Below are 22469 nucleotides of genomic sequence, written 5' to 3' on the forward strand. Positions count from 1 at the left end.
TGTGTGCCTGCACATAAGTGGAGAATGGTGATTGTAAACGCAGAATTTGGTGGTAAGCAGAGCCATGAAACTTGGCCTCGCACTTTTGCTTCCCAAGTCTTCCCCAGGGCAATAATAAGTATGCAAACTCCCTACTTGCTTGTGTGGTCTCGACGTTTGCGAAACAGTAAAACCCTGCAACCCGGCCATGCGTTGTCCACAACTGCTGAGAAGCAGTCTATAAAAACAGTTATGACAGAGAACACTTATCCACCAAAACCAGGAAATAGAAAAGTTGCATTGTGCATTGGCTCACTTGGAAGATATATGCTCATGGATAATTTTCTGAAAAAACTGTCTGTGTGCGCTGACTGATGAGCAGGTTAATCACAGCCACCAAGTGCTGATGCAAATTAACACATACACCGGTGTGAAAACTGCATGTTTAATTTTGCAATGTTCCCTCAAAAACAAAAGGAGATCCATTCTTACCTGCATCAAAGTTGATGACTTTGTGGTTGCTTGGCTAGGTGCTGGACGTGGAGGTACTGTTATAGGTCTAGGGGGTGGTGCACCTGGCCTTGGGGGTGGGGGACCTGGTCTAGATGGAGGGGCTGCAAATAGCAAATCATCCGCTTCCTTTGATACTACATCCAAGCCTGCTTCAACTTGTGTCGGAGGTGCAACATTTGGCCTTGTAGGAGGTGGTTTTGCAGGCTGTGTCGATGGCCTAGGGGGTGCGTTGACTTGGCGAGAGAGGGGTGGGGGTCGAGAAGGTCTGGCCGGTTTTGGCTGAGTTGACTCGGAGGATGGTTCTGAGATGTCGTTGATTGGAGTTGTTGGACGGGAGGTAACGGGTTGGGGTACCAGAGGGGCAGGGAGGACAGGTGTTTCCTCACTGTCTTCAAGTGATTCACAATCTCCATCTACAAGAAAAATAGATCAATAACTGTTTAATAATATTCAAAGCAATCACATACTTATACCGCGCATAAATCTGTCAATAAAGACACCCAAAGCGCACACAGAGAAATATAATGGAATATTCAACAGCAAACTTGAATAGAATTTAGAAAGAACGCTTAAACAAATATGTCATAAAACTGGATTTGAAGCATTGTAGGGATGAAGATGTACAGAGATCTCTTGAGAGAGAGAGTTCCAAACTCGTGGAGCAGCCACGCAGAATGACCGGTCTCCCCACGAGCGTCTCGATCTGGTCTCAAAGAGCCTTTCATGAATGTCAGAAGAGCGAACATCAAAGAGTCAAGGTAAATGTTTTTGTGGAAGCTCACGTAGGTAGGTTGGAGCTTGACCATTTTTAAAAGTATTATTTTAAAGGCAGTGGACACTATTGGTAATTACTAAAAATAGTTATTAGCACGAAACCTTACTTGGTAACGAGTAATGGGGAGAGGTTGGTAGTATAAAACGATGTGAGAAACGGCTCCCTCTGAAGTGGAGTAGTTTTCGAGAAAGAAGTAGTTTTCCACGAATTTGATTTCGAGACCTCAAATTTAGAACTTGAGGTCTCGAAATCAACCATCTAAACGCACACAACTTCGTGTGACAAGGGTGTTTTTTCTTTCATTATTATCTCGCAACTTTTACGACCAATTGAGCTCAAGTTTTCACAGGTTTGTTATTTCATGCATATGTTGAGATACACCAAGTGAGAAGACTGGTCTATGACAATTACCAATAGTGTCCACTGTCTTTAAGATTTGCAAGGTGTGGAAAAATAGGAAGAAACTATAAATAAATAGTAAACTTGCATGTACAGCCTTGGTTGCACCCACAAGTTTAATACTTATTTATAATTTCTTCATAACTGTAACTGCTGGTTCATTACATACAATAAAAAATTACTCAAATTTGGAAGTTGTAAATACATACACCATCTGCAGAAACATTGCCTTAAAAAGGATGGTATACTTTTGGAAATCACTCTTAAAGTTTATGACTATACAAATCTTCAGTTAGAAGCCTACAGCAGCATTTGATAGTAAAAATCATTTTGAGAAACGATTCACTTCAAATATTGTAAGGTAAGGCAGCAGTTTTGATGCCCTGAATTTGCATCTGAGAACCAAGACAAGAAATTAAACCTTCATGTTTTTTAACTTGATAACAGAGTTTGTTCTTAGGGAACTGTAGATTTTTCGGACTACATGTAGCTTGCTCTAGTCATCATCAGAAGACTGACTCCTAACAATTACAAGAGCAAGCTAGTTGAAACGTTGAGACTAATCCAAGAACTGGCACCGCGGTAGTACAGTTAATTACGATCCTATAGACAGTGTGACCTCTGACGTCACTCGAAAACCATAACATGATTTGCGCAGATACCGCCGGGCAAAACCTACGTGTTTTGGCAGCCAGCTAGAAAATGTATGCAATCTTACCATGACTACGCGTTGTGGTTTGAATGTAAACATAGGTCACATCGTCTATAAGCTAAAATAGTAGTCCCAGCCAATTTTCTATACCTTTGGCCCAGGTAGTAATTAAAAAGCACAACAGTTCTTTTCAGAACTGAGAAGTCTCCCGAACATCCGATAATAGTATAAAGAAAGACGGGTGTAACAACAAACTCTACCTGGCAAGTAGATACACACATGGTGGTAACGCAAACAAAAATATACAATTGTTTCTCACCGTCCATGTCGAAGCTCATTGAGGGAATATCAAAGCTCTCTCCTAGGAGGCTGTTGCTGACTGGGTTGTGAAGTCTCTCTGTGTTGGGGGCACACATTGCGAGTTCCTTCTCAAGTTGGTTCACCCAATCCTCAGTCTTGAGGTTCACATGCAGCTCCTTCCCAACAACCTACAACCAACACAAAAAGCCAGACAGTTATCAAAACATTTCCTTGTACAAAAAGAAGTTCCTTTTCAAGTTGGTTCACCCAATCTTCAGTCTTAAGGTTCACATGCAGCTCCTTCCCAACAACCTACAACCAACACAAAAAGCCAGACAGTTATCAAAACATTTCCTTGTACAAAAAGAAGTTGACAGGGATTGGTGATTTTTTTCAAAACAAACAAGCAAATGAAACTCAAAGGTTCAGTAAAACATATTTTCAACAAGCACTCTCTCCTGTTTATTAGACAAAAAAATATGAAAGAAATTGATCGTACCTAACATGCCTAAATTAGTTATGTCTATTTTAATAAAGGTACTCATTTTACAAGCTGTCCACGGAATACTTGACAGAACAAATGAGTTACTTTTTTATACTCAACGCTACTTACTCAGATGTTTAGATTCAGTGTAGCATTCCATGAACAACTATAAACATGGGTGCTTTCAGTAAAACAGGCATAACTTCTCTTAAAAATTATCAATATGTTTCCGGTTGTGGCTGCTACATGCGCTGTAGCACCTTGTAAACCCTAATAAGGTGATAAATAATTGGGTCTCAGAATTCATAACTTCAATAACCTATCTTTCTGGAAATTTGTATACTCAGCGCCTCGAGCACCTTGTTTGGTAGATACATGGGCTATATAAGACTTTGATATTATTATATTATTGTATGTACCTGGGTTCCTTCGAGCTCTCTTGCTGTTAGAGCACTCACTGCATCCTTGAATGTCACCAACATACACATCTCAACAAACCTGCAATAAAAACCAATACAATGGGTAATAGTACTGTAGGAATAAATGCAAACAATCCTGAAGTCTTGACCAGACCATTTCATTACAGAGACGCATTACCTTGGGATTTGCCGCATCGGGCTGTAAGTAGTTATTAAATGAATTAAGTTAGAAAGATATCTCACAAGTAGAATACAGGCACAGGGTTTGATATAATCGCACAGCAGTCAATCACAATATTTCTCTGATTTTTCCATGGGGCCAAAAAATTGGACAGCAGACTATCCTAGAAAAAATATCATGTGGGAATATACAGTACACGCACATGTACTGATTCACACAAATCGTCGCACAAACCACGAACTAACCTAACTCGTTCACAGTTTGGAAAAAAAAAATTTCAGTGAAAATCACATTGATGTTTAACTACTTTTCAAACTGATGTTTCGGAGTCTGCTGACTACTTTTATTTTATTCTTTTACGACGAAAAATTTAACTGAAAACTTTATTCATACAAAACTATGTATTTTTATCCCATGGGTTACATGAAGTGCATACACTGCCTAATGTTCCTTAAATTGAATTGTGCACAAATCGTTGGTGTCGCTGAATGCCCCAGGCAAAGTATTTGCTCATCCATTCAATTTAACTGCCCAAGACATTAAACGTGAACACACTCGCTCACTGAAAACAAAATATATTCTTTCCAAGGTTTTGTGACTGGGAGATTCTTCAAGACTTACCTCACCAGAATAGCATCTCCAATAACTGCCAGTAACTCTAAGACATGATCCACCGCCTCATCATCAAACTCATGAGTATCATGGCTGCCGGGTGAAGTGAGCGATAAGATGATGGTGCCGTCGGGGGGACCCTGCTCAAAGACAATATCGTGGTAAACGCTGGAACGTTTCTTGTCATTGACTTGTAGGATCTCAATCTCGATCACTGCCACCACAGGTCTGTGAAAAAAAAACCAATATTAATATTAATTGTAAATTATAAATTTCTGGGGCTAGCTCAATTGTAATGGTACTCATGTCGCTCCTCTACAAAGAATACAAAATTCTGCTGCCAGATTAGTCACCCTTACGAAAAAATCAAAACACACACCCATCATTCGCTCTCCTCATTGGCATCCAATTCACCAACGCATCCACTTCAAAATCTTTCTTCTTGTGTACAAAGCTGTTCATAATTTGACTCTGGTATATCTCCAAGACCTCATAGCCCTTCGTTCTTCTTCACTTTCATCAGGTACCCGACGCCTTCGCTCTTCTTCAATTGCTCATTTCCCGCTTTCCCCGATACCCCACACCATGACGCGCTATGGCGATCAGGCCTTTTTCAGTCATAGCTCCAACACTTTGGAACAAGCTACCCATCCACATTCAAGCAGCTCCTTCATTGGACACTTTCAAATCTCAACTTAAAACCCATCTGTTTTGTCAATCTGGTTATAGCATAGCTCTCAGAAACATCCATATTTAGCGCTCTATAAATGTTGTAATTATTATTTTATGACAACTGCTCTAGCAACGCAAATGTTGTGGGTTTCCAACCCCATCCTATAAATTTGCCTGTGGATTTTTTTTCACAGAACTCGGGAAAGAAAGTATACAGTGTTAATACACATTAGTGAAAGGGTAAAGATAAATTATATTTTGTTATCCCAAATGCAAAACTAATATCTAAAAACTAAGTATAAACTTCTGGTAACTGAACCAAGGATACCTCAAAGGTGAACTCAATCACTGTAGCTTGCTAACACACCAGGAAAAACCCTACATGTCTATCCTTTACCAATCCCAGTACATGGCTTAAAGGCAGTGGACACTATTGGTAACTGTCAAAGACTAGCCTTCACAGTTGGTGTATCTCAACATGCATAAAATAACAAACCAGTGAAAATTTGAGCTCAATCGGTCATCGAAGTTGCGAGATAATAATGAAAGAAAAATAACCCTTGTCACACAAAGTTGAGTGTGTTTAGATGGTTGATTTTGAGACCTCAAGTTCTAAACCTGAGGTCTTGAAATCAAATTCGTGGAAAATTACTTCTGTCTTGAAAACCATGGCACTAAGGTGTTATGCCAATAATTATTTTGAGTAATTATCAATAGCGTCCACTGCCTTTAATGTCCCACCGGAAGGACAAAGCAATTATGGTTAAGTATCTTGTTCAAGGGCACAAGTGTCAAGACTGGGGACCAGAAACCACACCCTGTTGATAATATTTTGAAAACAATTGAAAGGACTGCTACATGTACGTGTACAAATCATGATGGGTCTGCCCCATTAGAAAATTTGGGCCGTTGTTTCATGCAGACTTGAAACTGCAGTTTCAAACTCGAGTGAGTCCATAGTTGACTGGGTCCCTGGTTAATGAGGATAACCCATACTGAAGACGTGACTATTAGATTAATCAAATTTACTAAAGGCAGTGGACACTATTGGTAATTGTCAAAGACTAGCCTTCACAGTTGGTGTATCTCAACATATGCATAAAATAACAAACCTGTGAAAATTTGAGCTCAATCGGTCTTCGAACTTGCGTGATAATAATGAAAGTAAAAAAAACACCCTTGTCACACGAAGTTGTGTGCGTTTAGATGCTTGATTTTGAGACCTCAAGTTCTAAATCTGAGGTCTCGAAATCAAATTCGTGGAAAATTACTTTTCTCTCGAAAACTACAACACTTCAGAGGCAGCCGTTTCTCACAATGTTTTATACTATCAATCTCTCCCCATTTCTCATTACCGAGAAAGGTTTTATGCTTAAAATTATTTTGAGTAATTACCAATAGTGTCCACTGCCTTTAATAATGAAGCAATACCTGTGATCAGAAACCTTCAGTTCTGCCCTCCCATAATGCAATATTCTCCCAGGATCGAAGTACTCCTGCAACTCTTGAGCTTCTGATCTCTTTCGGAATCGCTGCTTACGGCGCCTCCAAAGGATCCGATCCGTCCAGGCTGGGCTGCGATTCTTTTCGCTCGTATCGTAGTCGTCGGAGAACAGATCATACTTGTAGGTTGGTGCGAACTGGATAGCACCCTCATGGAAACCTTGAAATGTCTGCAAATGATCATAAGGGTGTTTACTTAATAGATGTTAAATTTGCATTGGGGATAAAGTATATTCATTTTGGCTTTTACACAAAAACACTGATGCGTGCTAGCACTGTATATATTCAGTACTAACCCAAGTTCTGCTAAAAAAAAATCACAGTCATATTACTCGAGTGGGATTCGAACCCACGACCATTGCAATTCTAGAGCAGTGTCTTACCAACTAGACTACCGAGATTGCCCGGTAGCTAGAGGCAGTTCAAATCCTATGTTTTGGTAGCGGGTACTGCAAACAATTTAATATATGTTAAATATGCATCGGGGATAATAATTTACCCATATACAGTGAAGTGTGTTAGCAACTGTATACCAGTACTTACACGAGTTCTGTGAAAAAAGTCATAGGCATTCACAGGTGTTTACTTTACCAGGGTTAATCGATCAATCATCCTTGTGGTGTTTGCAACAACAAAAACTGGTTATGCTGACTTTTATCTTATTCATTATTCAAAGCAGAGTTATTTTCTTCACTTGACAATGAGGAAGGTTTTAATTAGTCTGAAGATTTTCTCCCGTTGCCATGTCTTTTTAGAAAAAAAGAAGTGTTGAGTATAACAAATCTTAACATTAAAATTAAAATGAAAACCATGCAAATTTGAAGTATGATTGTATAGATCATTGTTTTCTACTTTTAAAACATCTTTCTAACCATACACATTTCATAGACAAACTCGCCCGAGTGCTACAAAAGACTATTATTAAAAATAATTATAAAATTACAAATTAGTTGAACAATGCTTACATTTCCCTCTTTCTTTTGCTGTAGTAACTGATCAGAGCTCTTCAACGCCTCATAGTTTTCCTGAGCTATAAACTCCTTAAGTTGTTCCTTCTCCATATCAATGCGGTAGTTGAAATCACCGCACCAGAACACGTAATCATGAGTTGCCAACGTCCGTCCCTAGGAGAGAATCAAATACGTACGATTTGACAAATAATAATTTGTGATGCGATGAAGCTAAATGAATCGTTTCTCGTTATAGAGAAAACAAACCAAAACATTTAAAAAAAAAGTTGTGTAAACATTTAAATTCTAAAATATAACTTATACATGTATTACAAAGGGGTTTTAAAATAAACATTGAACAAAAAGTTCCATTGTATTAAAAAAAACCAATTTGACTTTCAACCCCCTTTTTCCTAGTGTCATTCTCTCTCATTTATTGTTTCTACGTTCATAACATTAAGAACAAATGTAGCATCAATATGGTGATTAAACACCTGTCCCGACCGGGACAGTTGTGCCTCCTTATAAGGAGTTGTTTACCCGAGGGCGGCGGAGGGCCTTACCATTTCATAGCTGGAGGTGTGTTGTGTTGTGTTGAAAGAAATCATTGAACAACTATAATTTTTGCATTTATTTTACTTTTTGACCAAAACTGTTGATGTTTTTTGACCGAAAAGGTATTTATGAATGGGAATCAAAGTGTGTTGAATCGGTTTTCAACTAGTGGTTTAAACCCGCCGAGGCCTGGTAAAATTATCAAGGGACCAGGCCTCGTTGGGATTAAACCACTAGTTGAAAACCTCTTCACCACACATTGATTCCCTTAATAAAGCATAGATTATGCTCTTTTCAAATGTATAAAAAAAAACAAAAAAGTTTACCGGGGTCGACAAACGATTCATTTTGCTTGATCGCTTTACATTTCGAAGGCTAATCGTTCCTAACACATCAGAGTTATGCTGAACCAAATAGATTAGGAGCGACTCTGGGTCGACCCAAATAAATTGTGGTTTGAGACAGGCGAACTTATCAAAACATTAACATTGGCTCAGCTCATAACAAGATCGACGTCTGAAACCAAGGCGCTCAAAAGTCATTCTTAACAACTGCAACAGTCGATCTTTAAGCGCATCCTGTTGCTTCTACATTGTGTAACTGTTTCAGAAATAGAATTCTCCATGTACTTAAAGGCAGTGGACACTGCTCAAAATCAAATTCTTGGAAAGTTACTTCTTTCTCGAAAACTATGGCACTTCAGAGGGAGCCGTTTCTCACAATATTTTATACCGTCAACCACTCCCCATTACTTGTCACCAAGAAAGGTTTTATGCCCAAAATTATTTTGAGTAATTACCAATAGTGTCCACTGCCTTTAATTCAGAATTTGGTTGGGCATGACTCTAGAGCACCAGTCTGAAACGGGTGTTCAACAACTTACCATGGGGAACATGATTTTGCGTGAGATCTCTGCGTAGTCGTCGTTGCGATCTTTGACCTGAGACTGGCCGGCTGCAAAATGTCCGCAGATAAAACACATGGATGTGGAGTGGAAGAGGAACCTGATGGCTACAGCTCCCTTGTTACCCGCTGCTCCCTTCATGCCTGTCTTGACAGTCTCCAAACCAACATCCCTTGAAAATTGGAACAAATCAAGACATTTTATGTCAATTGTTTTTACGCTGCCTCTCTCAAGAAAGTACAAATGTTACAATATGTTTGTAAAAATGTGTATCAGTGTTTGGTAGCATCTGAAAGCACACAACTTCGTGTGACAAAGGTGTTTTTTCTTCCATTCTTATCTCACAACTTTGACGACCAATTGAGTTCAAATTTTCACAAGTTTGTTATTTTGTGCATTTTTGGAGACACACCAAGTGAGAAGACTGGTCTTTGACAATTACCAAAAGTGTTCAGTGTCTTTAATTCTATGGTTCAACGTCTCACAGGTCAAGGTGATTAAAGTGCACCTCGCTAAGACTAGCCACCGAGTCAACGGTGAATTATGGTTTTCTGTTCACAAGTGTATTTTCAAATTTGAGTTGTGTTTAAATAAAACACCCAGTTGTATCTAGCTACTATGTTCAAGAAGAAACGTTCTTTTTTTATGTTTTATTAATTGAGTTTTGATCCCTTGGGCGGGATGGCTTAAAATGCTACCATCCATATTAGTAATAATAAAAAATAATAATAAAAGGTATTTTTAATGCGCTTTTCCAAAACTTGATCAAAGCGCATAACAAAGAAAAGGATAAACTAAAACTTGCAGGAAACAAATCATTAATCTACTACTTAGGAAAGAGATACGTTTTAAGTTTTTTCCTAAAAGTAACAACACAAGACGATTTACGGACATTAATTGGGAGAGTGTTCAAAAGTTCAGCAGCAGAGTGTCAGAAGGCGTGTTCGCCATAAGTTAATCTAGATTCATGAGTGTTAAGCTGAGTTTTATCGGAAGAAGAACAGAGTCCTGGACGGTGAACACATAGAAGACTTTTGAATTGGATTGGAATTGGATGCGCTTCTCCATGGGAAGCCAGTGTAGTTTAGCGGGGGAGGGAGATTTATGAGCTCTCCAACAGTTGACAGTGAGAACAAGTTTTGCAGCTTTGTATTGAATACTTGTGAGGCGTTTGAGATTTGATTTGGTGATTCCAGACAACAGGGAGTTACAATACTGAGTCGAGTTTGTCGGTGATTCACACACTTCATCAAGATTTAGATTCTTACCTGATGTATGGAGCATGGTGTGGCCGTATGAAGATATACAGACACACGCCTACGAGTTGTTCACATGTCAGCAGAATGTACTTATGATCCCTGGATAGAGTTTTCTGTAGCTCCATACTCCATTGCTTCAGGTTATTAGCACTGATACGAAAACAGAATAATTTGGGGTTGAACAAAGGAACATTTAATATGGATCGAGTGGGATTTGAACAGACGACCCCTGGATAGAGATGCTGGCGCTCTACCAACTGAGATATATAGCCCTATGCTTGCGCTACTGGTAGGAGGAACTAGGTCGGACAGACTGGTGGCACATTTGTCTTGAAAGTGTCTGAGGAAAAGAGGTTGTAACGTTAATCCCAACCCTTCATCAGAACAGTAACGATTAAGCCTGGGGGACTAGTGCGACTATAGTGTCGTAGTCGCAACTATTGATTGCTTAGTCGTGTCGCGACTACAGTCTTCAACTACTCAGTTAATCATGCTGGCAATACTACTACTAAAATAGTCGCAACTACTACAAAGATAGTGCCAACTACCCGTTCAGTGATCAAATTGTAATGCTCATGACTATTCGCAACAGCATAATTTACTTTAAAACTTATTAGCTTAAAACCTTACTTGGAAATGAGTAATGGAGAGTTGTTTATAGTATAAAACATTGTGATAAACTGCTCGCTCTGAAGTAAACATAGTTTTTGAGAAAAACAAACTAATTTTCCTAAAATTCGATTTTGAGACCTCATAATTAGATTTGGAGGTTTCGAAACCAAGCATCTGAAAGCACACAACTTTGTGTGACGAGGGTGTTTTTTCTTTCATTATTATCTCGCAACATCAACGCCCAACTGAGCTCAAATTTTCACAGGTTTGTCAACGTCAATGTCTTGTATCTTGGCCGAATAAATAACAATAATAATATTTATAACTTTAAGCATATGTTGAGATACAACAAGTGAGAAGACTGGTCTTTGACATTTACAAAGGTGTCCAGTGTCTTTAACATTGAAATGGGTTACCCGGCAAAATACAATATGATGCTTGCACCTTGCTCTCGACTGATTTCCCTCTAAGTTCTAATCAGAAATTAAAACAGGTTATTCTATGACGTCTTGCCTTACTTTGTGCTGATGATATTGCCAGCATTGAGGTCCACCATTTCCTCAAACCCGATGGCGTAAACGTCCACTGGCTGCTTGAAGTCGACTCCTTCTTCAGAGCATCCTGCAATACAATAATAATAATTATTAAAATCACCCTTTTTATATAGCGCTTTCCACACCTGGAGGTTGCCCAAAGCGCTTTGCATTATTAACCCCTGGTCACTGGGCCTTAAATCACTCCTTAAACCATCTCAACTCCCTGGTGGGGAGTATGCAGCCTGTGCAACATTAATATGCGCTAAATCAATCACAACAACCACCTCTGTCCTCACAGGTACCCACTTGAGAAGCAAATATAGTTAAGTGTCACGACCGGGATTCAAACCCACACTCTGCTGAACAGAATCACCAGAGCTTGAGTTCGGTGCTCTTATCCGCTCGGCCACAACACCCCATGATGTGGTTGCAGAAAGGTTAACAATAATCCTCACAAAATGTGAAGAAATTGAAGGACCCTAAAAAGTAGGATTTGAAACTTTGCTTGGTGGGAATACGATATGGAAAAGTGTGCAGTAACACCATGTTATGAATATCTCTCAATGAGTTGGGGTGGTTCTGAAAAGAACTGTTGGTTTAAACTCGACGCTTTGATCAGTATCCTCTGATCGTCTTCTGGAGAAGGCTGGACACTGATGCTGCATGCTGCTTAATTACTGTAGATGCAGAATAGCTTGGAGATGCATGAAGGCGGGAAATAGAGGCGGGAAATTGAGCTTGATGATGTATGGTAAAACTGGATCCTGCTCTGGAGCCTTGGACTAGTGTGTGGGGAGTGTGTGCTCACTGAACACTGTATCAGTAGGATAAAGCACAGGGGATAGTGAGGTTGTGGGGCCTACGTTAACTGAACAATTATTGACTTATTTATGTGAGTCTCCCCCTGGTCCAGAAGATGCAGTACCTAAACTGTCAATCAATCAATCAATTAATCATAATATTTAAATGGCAACATTTTCAACGGTCATCGATTATGGCGCCGTTCAGTCAGATCTTGTTAACAGTCAATCAATCAATCAAAATTTCTTATATAGCGCCGGTATCCATAGATATTTAAAGGCACTGGACACTATTGGAAACATTCAAAATAATTGTTAGCATAAAAAACTTAATTGGTAATGAGCAATGGAGAGCTGTTGATAAGTTAAAAAATTGTGAGAAACGGCTCCCTCTGAAGTCACGTAAGAGAAAGAAGTAATTTTCCAATAAATATTTTAATTTGATTTTGAGACCTCAGAATAAGATATTGAGGTGTCAAAAACAAGCATCTAAAAGCCACAACTTGTGCGACAAGGGTGTTTTCGACAAGGATGTTTTTTCTTCCAATATTCTCTCGCAACTTCGATGACCAATGTTATGCAAACATGTTGAGATACACCAAGTGAGAAGACTGGTCTTTGACAATTACCAAAAGTGTCCAGTGCCTTTAAAGGCACATTGACAAAGAATCTATTACATAAAAAATGCTTTTGAGTACAAATTGGTTTTCAGTCTCTTCTTGGAAATGTAAACAGGCAAGAATTGAGTGACGTCTTGTAATGTAGATCTTATTATAAGGAAGATAATCTATTTGTGTGGATCATTAGGGGGCCTATGTTTTCTTTTTATAACATCTTTCTAACCATATATGCATTTCTTAACAAAACACTTTTCACAGACCAACTCGCTCGATCCAAGGCATCTTTAAGAGTCAGGATGTAATCATAATTGTGGCTTCTTATATAGCGCACATGTCCGTCACTCAGTGACGCTCCTGGCGCTGTAACAACAAGTATTTCCTGCAAGATGTGGGAATACATTTTTGAATTATGAAACCTAATCCTTAGATAGCACCATGTAATGTTTGAAAGTGCTTTGGAGCAATTTGCTGCCGATCGGACCAGTAACACCGGGGCAAACCCCTTCTGAAAGGCAGTGGACACTATTGGTGATTACTCAAAATAATTATAAGCATAAAACCTTTCTTGGTGTCGAGTAATGGGGAGAGGTTGATGGTATAAAACATTGTGAGAAACTGAAGTGCCATAGTTTTCGAGAAAGAAGTAATTTTTCACGAATTTGATTTTGAGACCTCAGATTTAGAACTTGAGGTCTCGAAATCAACCATCTACACGCAGACAACTTCGTGTGACAAGGGTGTTTTTTTTTTTCATTATTATCTCGCAAGTTCGATGACCGATTGAGCTCAAATTTTCACAGATTTGTTATTTTATGCATATGTTGAGATACACCAACTGTGAAGCCTAGTCTTTGACAATTACCAATAGTGTACACTGCCTTTAAAGGCACTGGGTTCTTTTACATGCGTTACATAACACAAGGTGAGTAGACTGTTTGGCCAACGTAGTGAGTGCACATGACCTTGTAACCAACTCACCTTGCCTGGTAGTCTGTACCACCTCTGGGTTATCCAACAGCCAGTCTGTCATAGACTGATTCTTGTACGCGATACTCCTGAAATGGCGCCCTCCGTTGACGTTCCACGTACCGACACATACTCGCAGACTCACAGAGTCGGTAATGTCATCTTCACGCTCACACACTGCACGGAGAATACTGGGAGAGGCTACGGGAAAGAAATAAATGAACAGATTTGAAAACGGCAAAAATATGGAAACCTGCTTGGTATTATTAGTATTATTAAATGTATGTGGCGTGTTGTTGTCAGACATGTCAGAGTCAGAGTATGGGTTCGAATTATATAGTCATGACACTTGAGCAAATCACTTAATCATGAGTGCTTTGCCAAAAAATGGGTAGGAAATGCATTTTATCAGCCAGGCCCCTAGTGGATGATACCCATGCCTACATCCTTACGGACTGTGAAAGAGGTAATCCTGTTGCAGCCCTGGGAGTAGCTGGTAACGACACCTAATGGCAATTGCAGACCTGCCAACCTTGTAAATTTTTTCTTTTGAGTACCACATTAGCGCAGCGGCATAAACCAGATCGCCCAATGCACGTCGAACAAATAACAGTTGAATAAATTGAGAACAAAATTGTCCGTTCATGCTGCAGTTGTAAAACACCGCGATATGGATTTAGCTTTTTTGCGTATTTTCCGCATAATATCTCGTACCACCGTACTCAGAGGTGAAAATGCGTACATGGTACGCAAAATGCGTGCAGGTTGGCAGGTGTGTAACTGATTTGGGTCAACAGCCTATTACTGAGTTAAGTGTTAGCCCTAACCTTTAATAGGCCATCAAACGGTCTTGTGCAGTTAGGCAATATCTCATAATAAAACAAATATTTCAAAAAATTAAACTTAAGGGTGCCTCATCAGTGGAGTAAATCACCGTCCCTGTAGCTCATAAGCTTGAGGCAAATCGGTCAACAACAGAACAACGTTGCATAGCTACTGTATGTGAACAATGAACACCAGTGTTAACCACTGCTCTTACAGGAGAAGTGTTCTGCAACAGATTTCATGAAACGCTAGGATTAATCCTATCTTTAGTTATTACTCGTCCTAACTTAGGATTAATCTTAAGGTTTGCATGCTACAGTGCAGAGCTGGGACTCGTTATAAGTCCTAAGATTAATACTAAGTTAGAAAGAGTTTGGTGAAATCGACAGCTGGGTCCTTTGCACTACCAATCCTAGTACGTACATGGGACCCATGGCTCAATGTCACATCTGAAGGACAATGAATTATGGTAAAATAATGTACATGTATATTGCTCACGCCTCCCAAGCACAGTAGTAATCATGAATAGCTAAATATTGTGTACAAACAGGATTCAGTCTACCTTGCAATGAATTCTGGTTTGATTTGGCAGCATATTGCGCCACAGCACCTTGTAAACCATTCAATGGTGCTATGTAAAGGAATACATGTAGGCCTTTTTTTTTTTTTTTTTTTTTTTTTTAACGCAAGTCGCCAGACACACAAGGCCTGAAGGCCACTTCAAGGTGTGGGCTACAATTATTTTTGTCCAGAGGCCGTTGCCACCTACTCCTATGGCTGAAACAGGGTTACCCCTTTTACAGTCCATATGGACGTAGGCTTGGGTATACCTTGCAGGAAAAAGTACTGAGCGCTTTGATGAATTTGTCGGGTAAGATAAAGCACTACAATTTAGGACCTCAGTATTATTATTATATTTAGCAGTGATTTACACGTATGTTTGAGAATCTGAACAGATTCACTAATACAATTTTCTCAAAGAGTATCCGACATGCATCTGTGATTTTTTGTCCCCTCACCATGTAAATGACTCTTTGGTAAAAGTGCCCCTGCTTTGTCTGCGAGTTCGCCAACGAGGGAGTTGCCTAGCAACATGATGTCGATGGCTTCCTGCTTGCTGCCGTCGAAGAAATTATTCTGAATGGTGCGAGTTACAGATCGTGCTCCGTCACGCAGCTTCCCGGCCTACAAGAAAACAAAGAGAATGAAAACTATTAAACTAAATGAAAAGCAAATATTTAGCGAATGAAAACTTGCCTCTTTTAAATGTTGAATAGATTCGTTACATCACGTCGGGATCACCAGTTTTGTGTGCCGTTCTTAAAGTAATTAAACTAGGCCAGTGTTACACGTAGCTGTATACTACTGCCAAAAGGAAACACGGCAGTAACTTTGGGCTGGGTTTACATGTACTCATTAAACTACGACTAATGCTGTTGGCTGCTGCTAGGTGTACATTGTAAACCAAGAGAAAGAGTGAAGGTTTAGCCAGCCTATATAGACGATGTGACCTATGTTTACATTCAAACCGCCCTCTGTTAACAAAACACTGTATGATGGTATACGTCATATTTCTCCAGGCCAAAAGACGGTAGTCATGGTAAGATTGCGTACACAAAGGTTTTGCCCGGCCGCATGCGAGCCAATCATGTTATGGTTTTCGAGTGACGTCAGAGGTTACATCGCCTTCATGGTTGAACACACACCCGGTAATGCTCAAAAGAAATAACTCGCTGATTTAAATACCGAAGAAACTAAGGGCTACAACATGCCCTTGAAGGGATCCGGCGAGTTGGTCTATGAAGAGCATCTGTAACCAGTTGTTATGAAAGGCATATGGTTAGAAAGATGTTTTAAAAGTAGAATATACGCCTCTCTTAATATTCATGCATGACATCACTATTCTAACCCAAAATTAGGCCATCGGGGCACGTCACTTCACAACTAGACTTGATTCAAGTCCCATTCTCGTGTGAGAGGTCCCTAAGCATATCGCGACAACTTACTATCAAACAAACCGTAGCATACAGTACAGTGCGCGCTCGCCGTCAAAATGTGGTCCGGAGAATGGGACTTGACAAGGTCGTTTCTTACTCTGCACAATGTTACTGGAAATCTCCCCAAATGGGGAGATGTACAAAACCAAAGAGAGCGTGGAAGCGCTGCCCCGCCGGTAAAATATTCATTATACTCTGTTACATCACAGTGCAAGCACTGTAAGGCACACGTCTAGACGTGGTGCGCGCGTGGGGTGGGCAAACTCATCAGCAGGCAAGGGGGTGTCGGTATTATAAGTCGTTGGCTTGAGTCAAGTCTCCTTCACCACCAGTACCAGCCACTTGATCCTAGTTGCTATGGCTGTGCCGATGGCCTTGTTCTGGGTTAGAATTGTGAAGTCATGCATGAATGAGAGGCGTATAATGAGCAACACAATATTATGCTTCAAAAACGTGTGGTTTTCTTTTTACTTTCATGACTTTGCGAACTAATACGGTCGACCACTTTTTGGAGTTGACTCCACAAATAAGAGTGCTTTATATCTTTCCAATAACACCTGCTAAACGCGGCTATCCTGAAAACATCGCTCTGTGATTTTAATTTTTTTCTCAAAACCTTGACGACTAATGAAGCTGGAACTTCTATGAGTAACACACATCTTCAATCACAGTGAGTATTTTCATGGCCATAAAACATGATCAGCAAAGGTACCGAACCCTTTAAAGGCAGTGGACACTGTTGGTAATTACTCAAAATAATTTTTAGCACAAAACCTTACTTGGTAACGAGTAATGCGGAGAGGTCGATAGTATAAAACAGCATGAGAAACAGCACCCTCTGAAGTGACGTAGTTTTCGAGAAAGAAGTAATTTTCACCGAATTTGATTTTAAGACCTCATATTATTTAGAATTTGAGGTCTCGAAATCAAGCACCCGAAAGCACACAACTCCGTGTCACAAGGGTGTTTTTTCTTTCATTATTATCTCCCAACTTTGATGACCGATTGAGCTCAAATTTTCATAGGTTTATGCTTATGTTGAGATACACCAAGTACAAATTGGTCTCTGACAATTACCAATAGTGTCCAGTGTCTTTAAGTAATAAACACCTACCCTTGTCCTGCCCTCTAGTGCTCCAGTACCAGCATAGATTCGACTGACGTGATCCCCATTCAGTGCCCAGATGGTCCTGTAGACCTCCTCGAATCGAGACAGCATCTGGGGCTTGTTACCTAGACCAAAAGCCGCGAGCTGCTTCGGAATCATCTATATGAAACATCACATCAGATAATCAAGTTAAAGAGGGGGCTCTACTTTTAAAGATGTTTGGTACTTTTTGTACGCCACAAAACAAAATTAAGAATCATACTATTAATAATAACAATAACCAGATCTGATCTAGCGCATTTTAAAATAACGTCTCAATGGGTTTACATTAGTGCCCTGGTCATTGGGCAAATAACATTCCTCTCATCTTTCTCTGAGTATACAGCCCCGAGCTGCCATATGGTGCTAGTGGCTTTTTCATACACAGTATCAAGCATTTTTAGTTACGTACATGTATCTTGCTCAAGATTATTAAGTGTCACGACCAGAATTCGAACCCACACTCAGATGAATCAAGCCCGGTTCATACTTCCTGCAAATGCGACGTGAATTTGACGTGAATTCTACTTTACAACTCTGTTTTCACAGCAATATTCGCAAGAGAGTTGAGCACAACTCAACTCCACGGATTATTAGTTTGCGAATTTGTGACCTCAACATTCGTATCGCATTCGCATTTCCAGGAAGTATAAACCAGGCTTTAAAGGCGGTGGACACTATTGGTACATGTAATTACTTAAAATATTTATTAGCAAAAAACCTTTCTAGGGGACGAGTAATGGGGAGAGGTTCACGGTAAAAAACATTGTGAGAAACGGCTCCCTCTGAAGTGCCACAGTTTTCGAGAAAGAGGTAATTTTCCACGAGTTTGATTTCGAGACCTCAGGTTTAGAACTTGATGTCTCGAAATCGAAATCAACCATCTAAACGCACACAACTTCGTGTGACAAGGGTGTTTCTTTCTTTCATTATTTTCTCGCAAGTTCGATGACCCATTGAGCTCAAATTTTCACAGGTTTGTTATTTTATGCATATGTTGAGATACACCAACTGTGAAGGCTAGTATTTGACAATTACCAATAGTGTCCACTGTCTTTAACCATCAGAATTTGAGTTTGATGTTCTTAACCACTTGGCCAAGACATCCTAAATGTATTCAAGATGTTCATTCTTGTGTACACGTCAATCCAGTTAAAGAGGCAGTGAGTCGATAATAATAATAATAATAATAATTGTGGCTTCTTATATAGCGCACATGTCCGTCACTCAGTGACGCTTCTGGCGCTGTAACATACATTATTTCCTGCAAGATGTGGGACTACGTTTGAATTGTGAGACCTAATTCTGATAGCACCATGTAAAGTTTTACAAGGTGCTGTGGCGCAATTTGCTGCCGATCGGACCAGGAACACCGGGGTGAACCCCTTCTCTTTTCGATAAGTGCACTGGGTTATTTTACATGAGTTACATACACGAAACACATGGGACCAATGGCTTAACGTCCCATCCGAAGGACGAAGCAACGGTGAAGTATCTTGATTAAGGACACAAGTGTCACGGCTGGGGATTCGAACCCACACTCTGCTGATCAGAAACACCAGAGTTTGAATTCGGTGCTCTTAACTGCTCGGCCACGACACTTCCACTAAATCAAATGAAAATCTTACCAGAAGTCCAAAGAATGCTTGGACAGCATTGGTCCTATCCAAACAGTCCAGGCAGTTTGTTCGCATCGTTCCAGTCTGCACACTGTATAAGAGATTACCACATAGCATACAAACATTAGTTTTTCAACCACTAACTCATTACTTATCAAGCTTCTGGCAAACAGAATCGCTTTAAACGTCTGCAAAACTCGGCTGCAAGACTGGTCACATGTACTCGACACATGTCACACATCAAATCTTACAAGAAACTCCTGGGCTCCCGGTTCGTGAACACAACCCATTTCAAGGTTCTACTCCTTATCTATCATATTCAATACATGGCACATCTCCTAGATACATCCGAGACTTATGACAGCTAAAGTGTTTCTACAAGATCGATGGCTACACTCTACAAACACCATGCTCCTAAACATCCCTCACTCTAAACACACTTTGGGAGACTATTCAGGGGGTGAGTCATTGCTAACAAAAAAAAGTCTGAAACTTGGATACAAAATTCTACGATATGATGAGATGATGGAGTTATAGATTCAGATGATCTTTTGGGAATGGGAGACTTTTTGAAAGCTCTGCCACTAGAGGGCAGCAGACCTACCAGGTAAGGGTGCACAACTCCTATAGCAAACAATGGTAAATGCTAAAAATTCAAAAATACTCAAACAATATTCAGAAGTCTCTCAGCCTCTTGAAAATTAAATCAGATACATTGTCATACAACTAAACTTCAGATTTCTTCTCAATTGCATGGTAGGTCAGCATTTTGGATTTTCGCTAATTGCCCTAAAAGAAACACTCCCAAAACTCATGCACACCGCTTGTTATCCTTGGGGAACTCGTGTCCAGTACGTCCTGTTCCAGAACAGTTTGGTTTATGCTGGCAATGTGTTATGAAAAACAAAATACAGTTTGGCTAAATCTAAAATACAAAATCAAAAACACGCAAAACACAAGGTATTTGCTGTCAGTGACCGTCACTCATGCTTCTCCTATTCCTAAGTTGTTGACATTACCTGGTGAAAAGCGCCCTCTCTTGGTGATTGGCAGATAGTCTAAAGATTACCATAGTGTCCGCAGCACTAGAGAAGTAGACCAAACAGCAGGGTATGCGGACAAATTACCATCTGATTTTCTTCACTAGGCAGCCATGAGTCTGAATTCAGATAAATCTCCTCCCTGCCTATTAGACACTCTCTCAAGCTTCAAAACTAACTTGTTCAGTCTTGGTAATAGCAGATTTCATTACCTTATCACTGTACTAGCCAATAACTTAGCCAATTCTTTTATGCTCTCCTGGGCACCCTACTGTTGTTTTACTCTGTTGCCTTAAATATTTTTAATATGTGTACATTTGCTTGTAAATGTGTTTGCCAAAATACATATTATTATGTTATTTTAACCCCACGGAGAGAAGACTAGGGCGACAGTTTCCGCTTTAAGTGTGGAAGGAGAACACAAGAGAACTACACGTACATGTATACCAGAGAAACCTGTGCAGTGAGGTAGGACTGAAAACCTAGTCCTCATAGTGCCCCTGGTGGGAGTCAAGTCGGGGTTCTGAACAGAAACACCAGATCTTGAGTTTGAACATGACACCCCACTAACAGCGGTCAGGTTGGTGTGGTGTCGTCTTCCTTCTCCTTCCACCTCTGGTACCTCCGTTCGAATCCCACCGGGGGGCACTATATGAATTGGGTTTCCAGTCCCTACCCGACTTTGTGGGTGTTCCCTGGAATAACTATCTGTGTTTTCCTCCCAGATCTAAAACTGAAATGTCTTCATCATCTTCTCTTCTCGTTTGGCTCTATTAGAACGTTGAGAATCTTTGTCTAGATCCGGAGAACAGTCTGTTTGTACTCACTTCTTAATCTTGTCCCCCTCATCAAGGTGGAAGAACTCGAAGGCGACCAGGAACTTCTGTATCTTGGACTGTAGCACCCTGAGGTAATCCTTCTGGCGAGACATCTGGTGATAGTCAAAGAGGATGTGGGGAATGTCTTGGGAATGCGGGGAATTCTTGTGGTGGTTCTGAGGAGGCGGAAACAAACAAAGAAGAGAGATTATTAACATATATTTGCCTGAATGATAACACTAAATACACACTGTTCCAGCCGAAGCCCAAGTAGCGCAAAATGATGCATGATAAAATAAACATTTATTACATGTTCTTACAAGGAGATAAGATTATGGGTGCGTTCGATTAGCTTCCCTGGGTCGACCTCGGTCTGCCTACGGTACATTCGAATAGCTTTGACGTAATTCCAGGGGCTCACTCGGGTCAGCCCCAAGTGCCCTGCTTGTGGGATGAGTCGCTTGGGGCTGGCCCGAGGAGCATGACATCACCACAGTGGATGAGTCATTGTTCGATTAGCTCTTGTCAGGGGCTCACCCGAGTGAGCACCGCAGGGTCGACATGGGGAAGCTAATCAAACGCTCCCATGGATTATTTCACAAAGCAAAAAGTTTACGCCTGTGCGCACTGCTAACAACTATCAGCCAATGATAGCCTTGCATGCGTGTAAATTTCATCGAAGATGGTGGTCAATGATGTCATGTGCAATGCATCTAAAATCTGCTTGACAGAAAACATTGCAACAGCAAACTTTTTTTCATGCAGATGAGCGAAGCAATGAAATAAAAATATTGACCATTGAAGTAGAAAAAAAATTTTTGTTATAGCGCATAAATTCACAATAGCCGTATCAATGCGCTTTACGTATAAGTGCCCTGGTTATAGGGCCAAAAACATCCCCTTTATCGTTTCTCAACTCCCCTGGGCAACCGCTTACATTGCTCCAAAGGCTGTTTCATTCACAATATCAACCTTTACCCTCGCAGGTACATTACCCATTTATACCCCTGGGTGAAGAGAAGCAATCAAAGTAAAGTATCTTGCTCAAGGACACAAGTCTCACGACCACGATTCAAACCCCCCATTCAGGTGATTTAGCACCTGAACTTAAATTCGATGCTCTTAACCACTCGGCCATGACACTCTACATGTAATTGTATGTCAGTCAGTATACCTGGAAAGCCTTGCTCAAAAGATCTTCCCCTTCTTTGCTTCCCAGGAGGTTGACGATAGCTTGGTCTCCATACTGAGTCTTTATCATGGACATATGCCTGCATTATGTAGTAAAAAGAATATACACATTGTCAATAACGGAATTCTGATTTCCATGCT

The 22469-nt window shown here is 40.3% G+C and overlaps 1 protein-coding gene across 1 annotated transcript in view; it reads right to left on the bottom strand.

The window, feature by feature from the left end:
* Positions 1–22469, bottom strand: part of LOC117299086 (synaptojanin-1-like) — a 33760-nt gene that overhangs the window by 3059 nt on the left and 8232 nt on the right. Inside the window, exons 6-20 of the mRNA XM_033782507.1 lie at positions 22312–22408; positions 21147–21313; positions 19289–19370; positions 17628–17780; positions 15536–15701; positions 13704–13892; positions 11288–11390; positions 10167–10307; positions 8878–9070; positions 7455–7613; positions 6418–6659; positions 4324–4542; positions 3522–3600; positions 2638–2806; positions 472–905 (exon numbers count right to left, since the gene is read on the bottom strand). Coding sequence (XP_033638398.1) covers positions 472–905; positions 2638–2806; positions 3522–3600; positions 4324–4542; positions 6418–6659; positions 7455–7613; positions 8878–9070; positions 10167–10307; positions 11288–11390; positions 13704–13892; positions 15536–15701; positions 17628–17780; positions 19289–19370; positions 21147–21313; positions 22312–22408 — 2593 coding nt within the window. The remainder of the gene's footprint in view (positions 1–471; positions 906–2637; positions 2807–3521; positions 3601–4323; positions 4543–6417; positions 6660–7454; positions 7614–8877; positions 9071–10166; positions 10308–11287; positions 11391–13703; positions 13893–15535; positions 15702–17627; positions 17781–19288; positions 19371–21146; positions 21314–22311; positions 22409–22469) is intronic.

This window comes from Asterias rubens, chromosome 14, assembly GCF_902459465.1.
Source record: "Asterias rubens chromosome 14, eAstRub1.3, whole genome shotgun sequence".
Taxonomy (NCBI): domain Eukaryota; kingdom Metazoa; phylum Echinodermata; class Asteroidea; order Forcipulatida; family Asteriidae; genus Asterias; species Asterias rubens.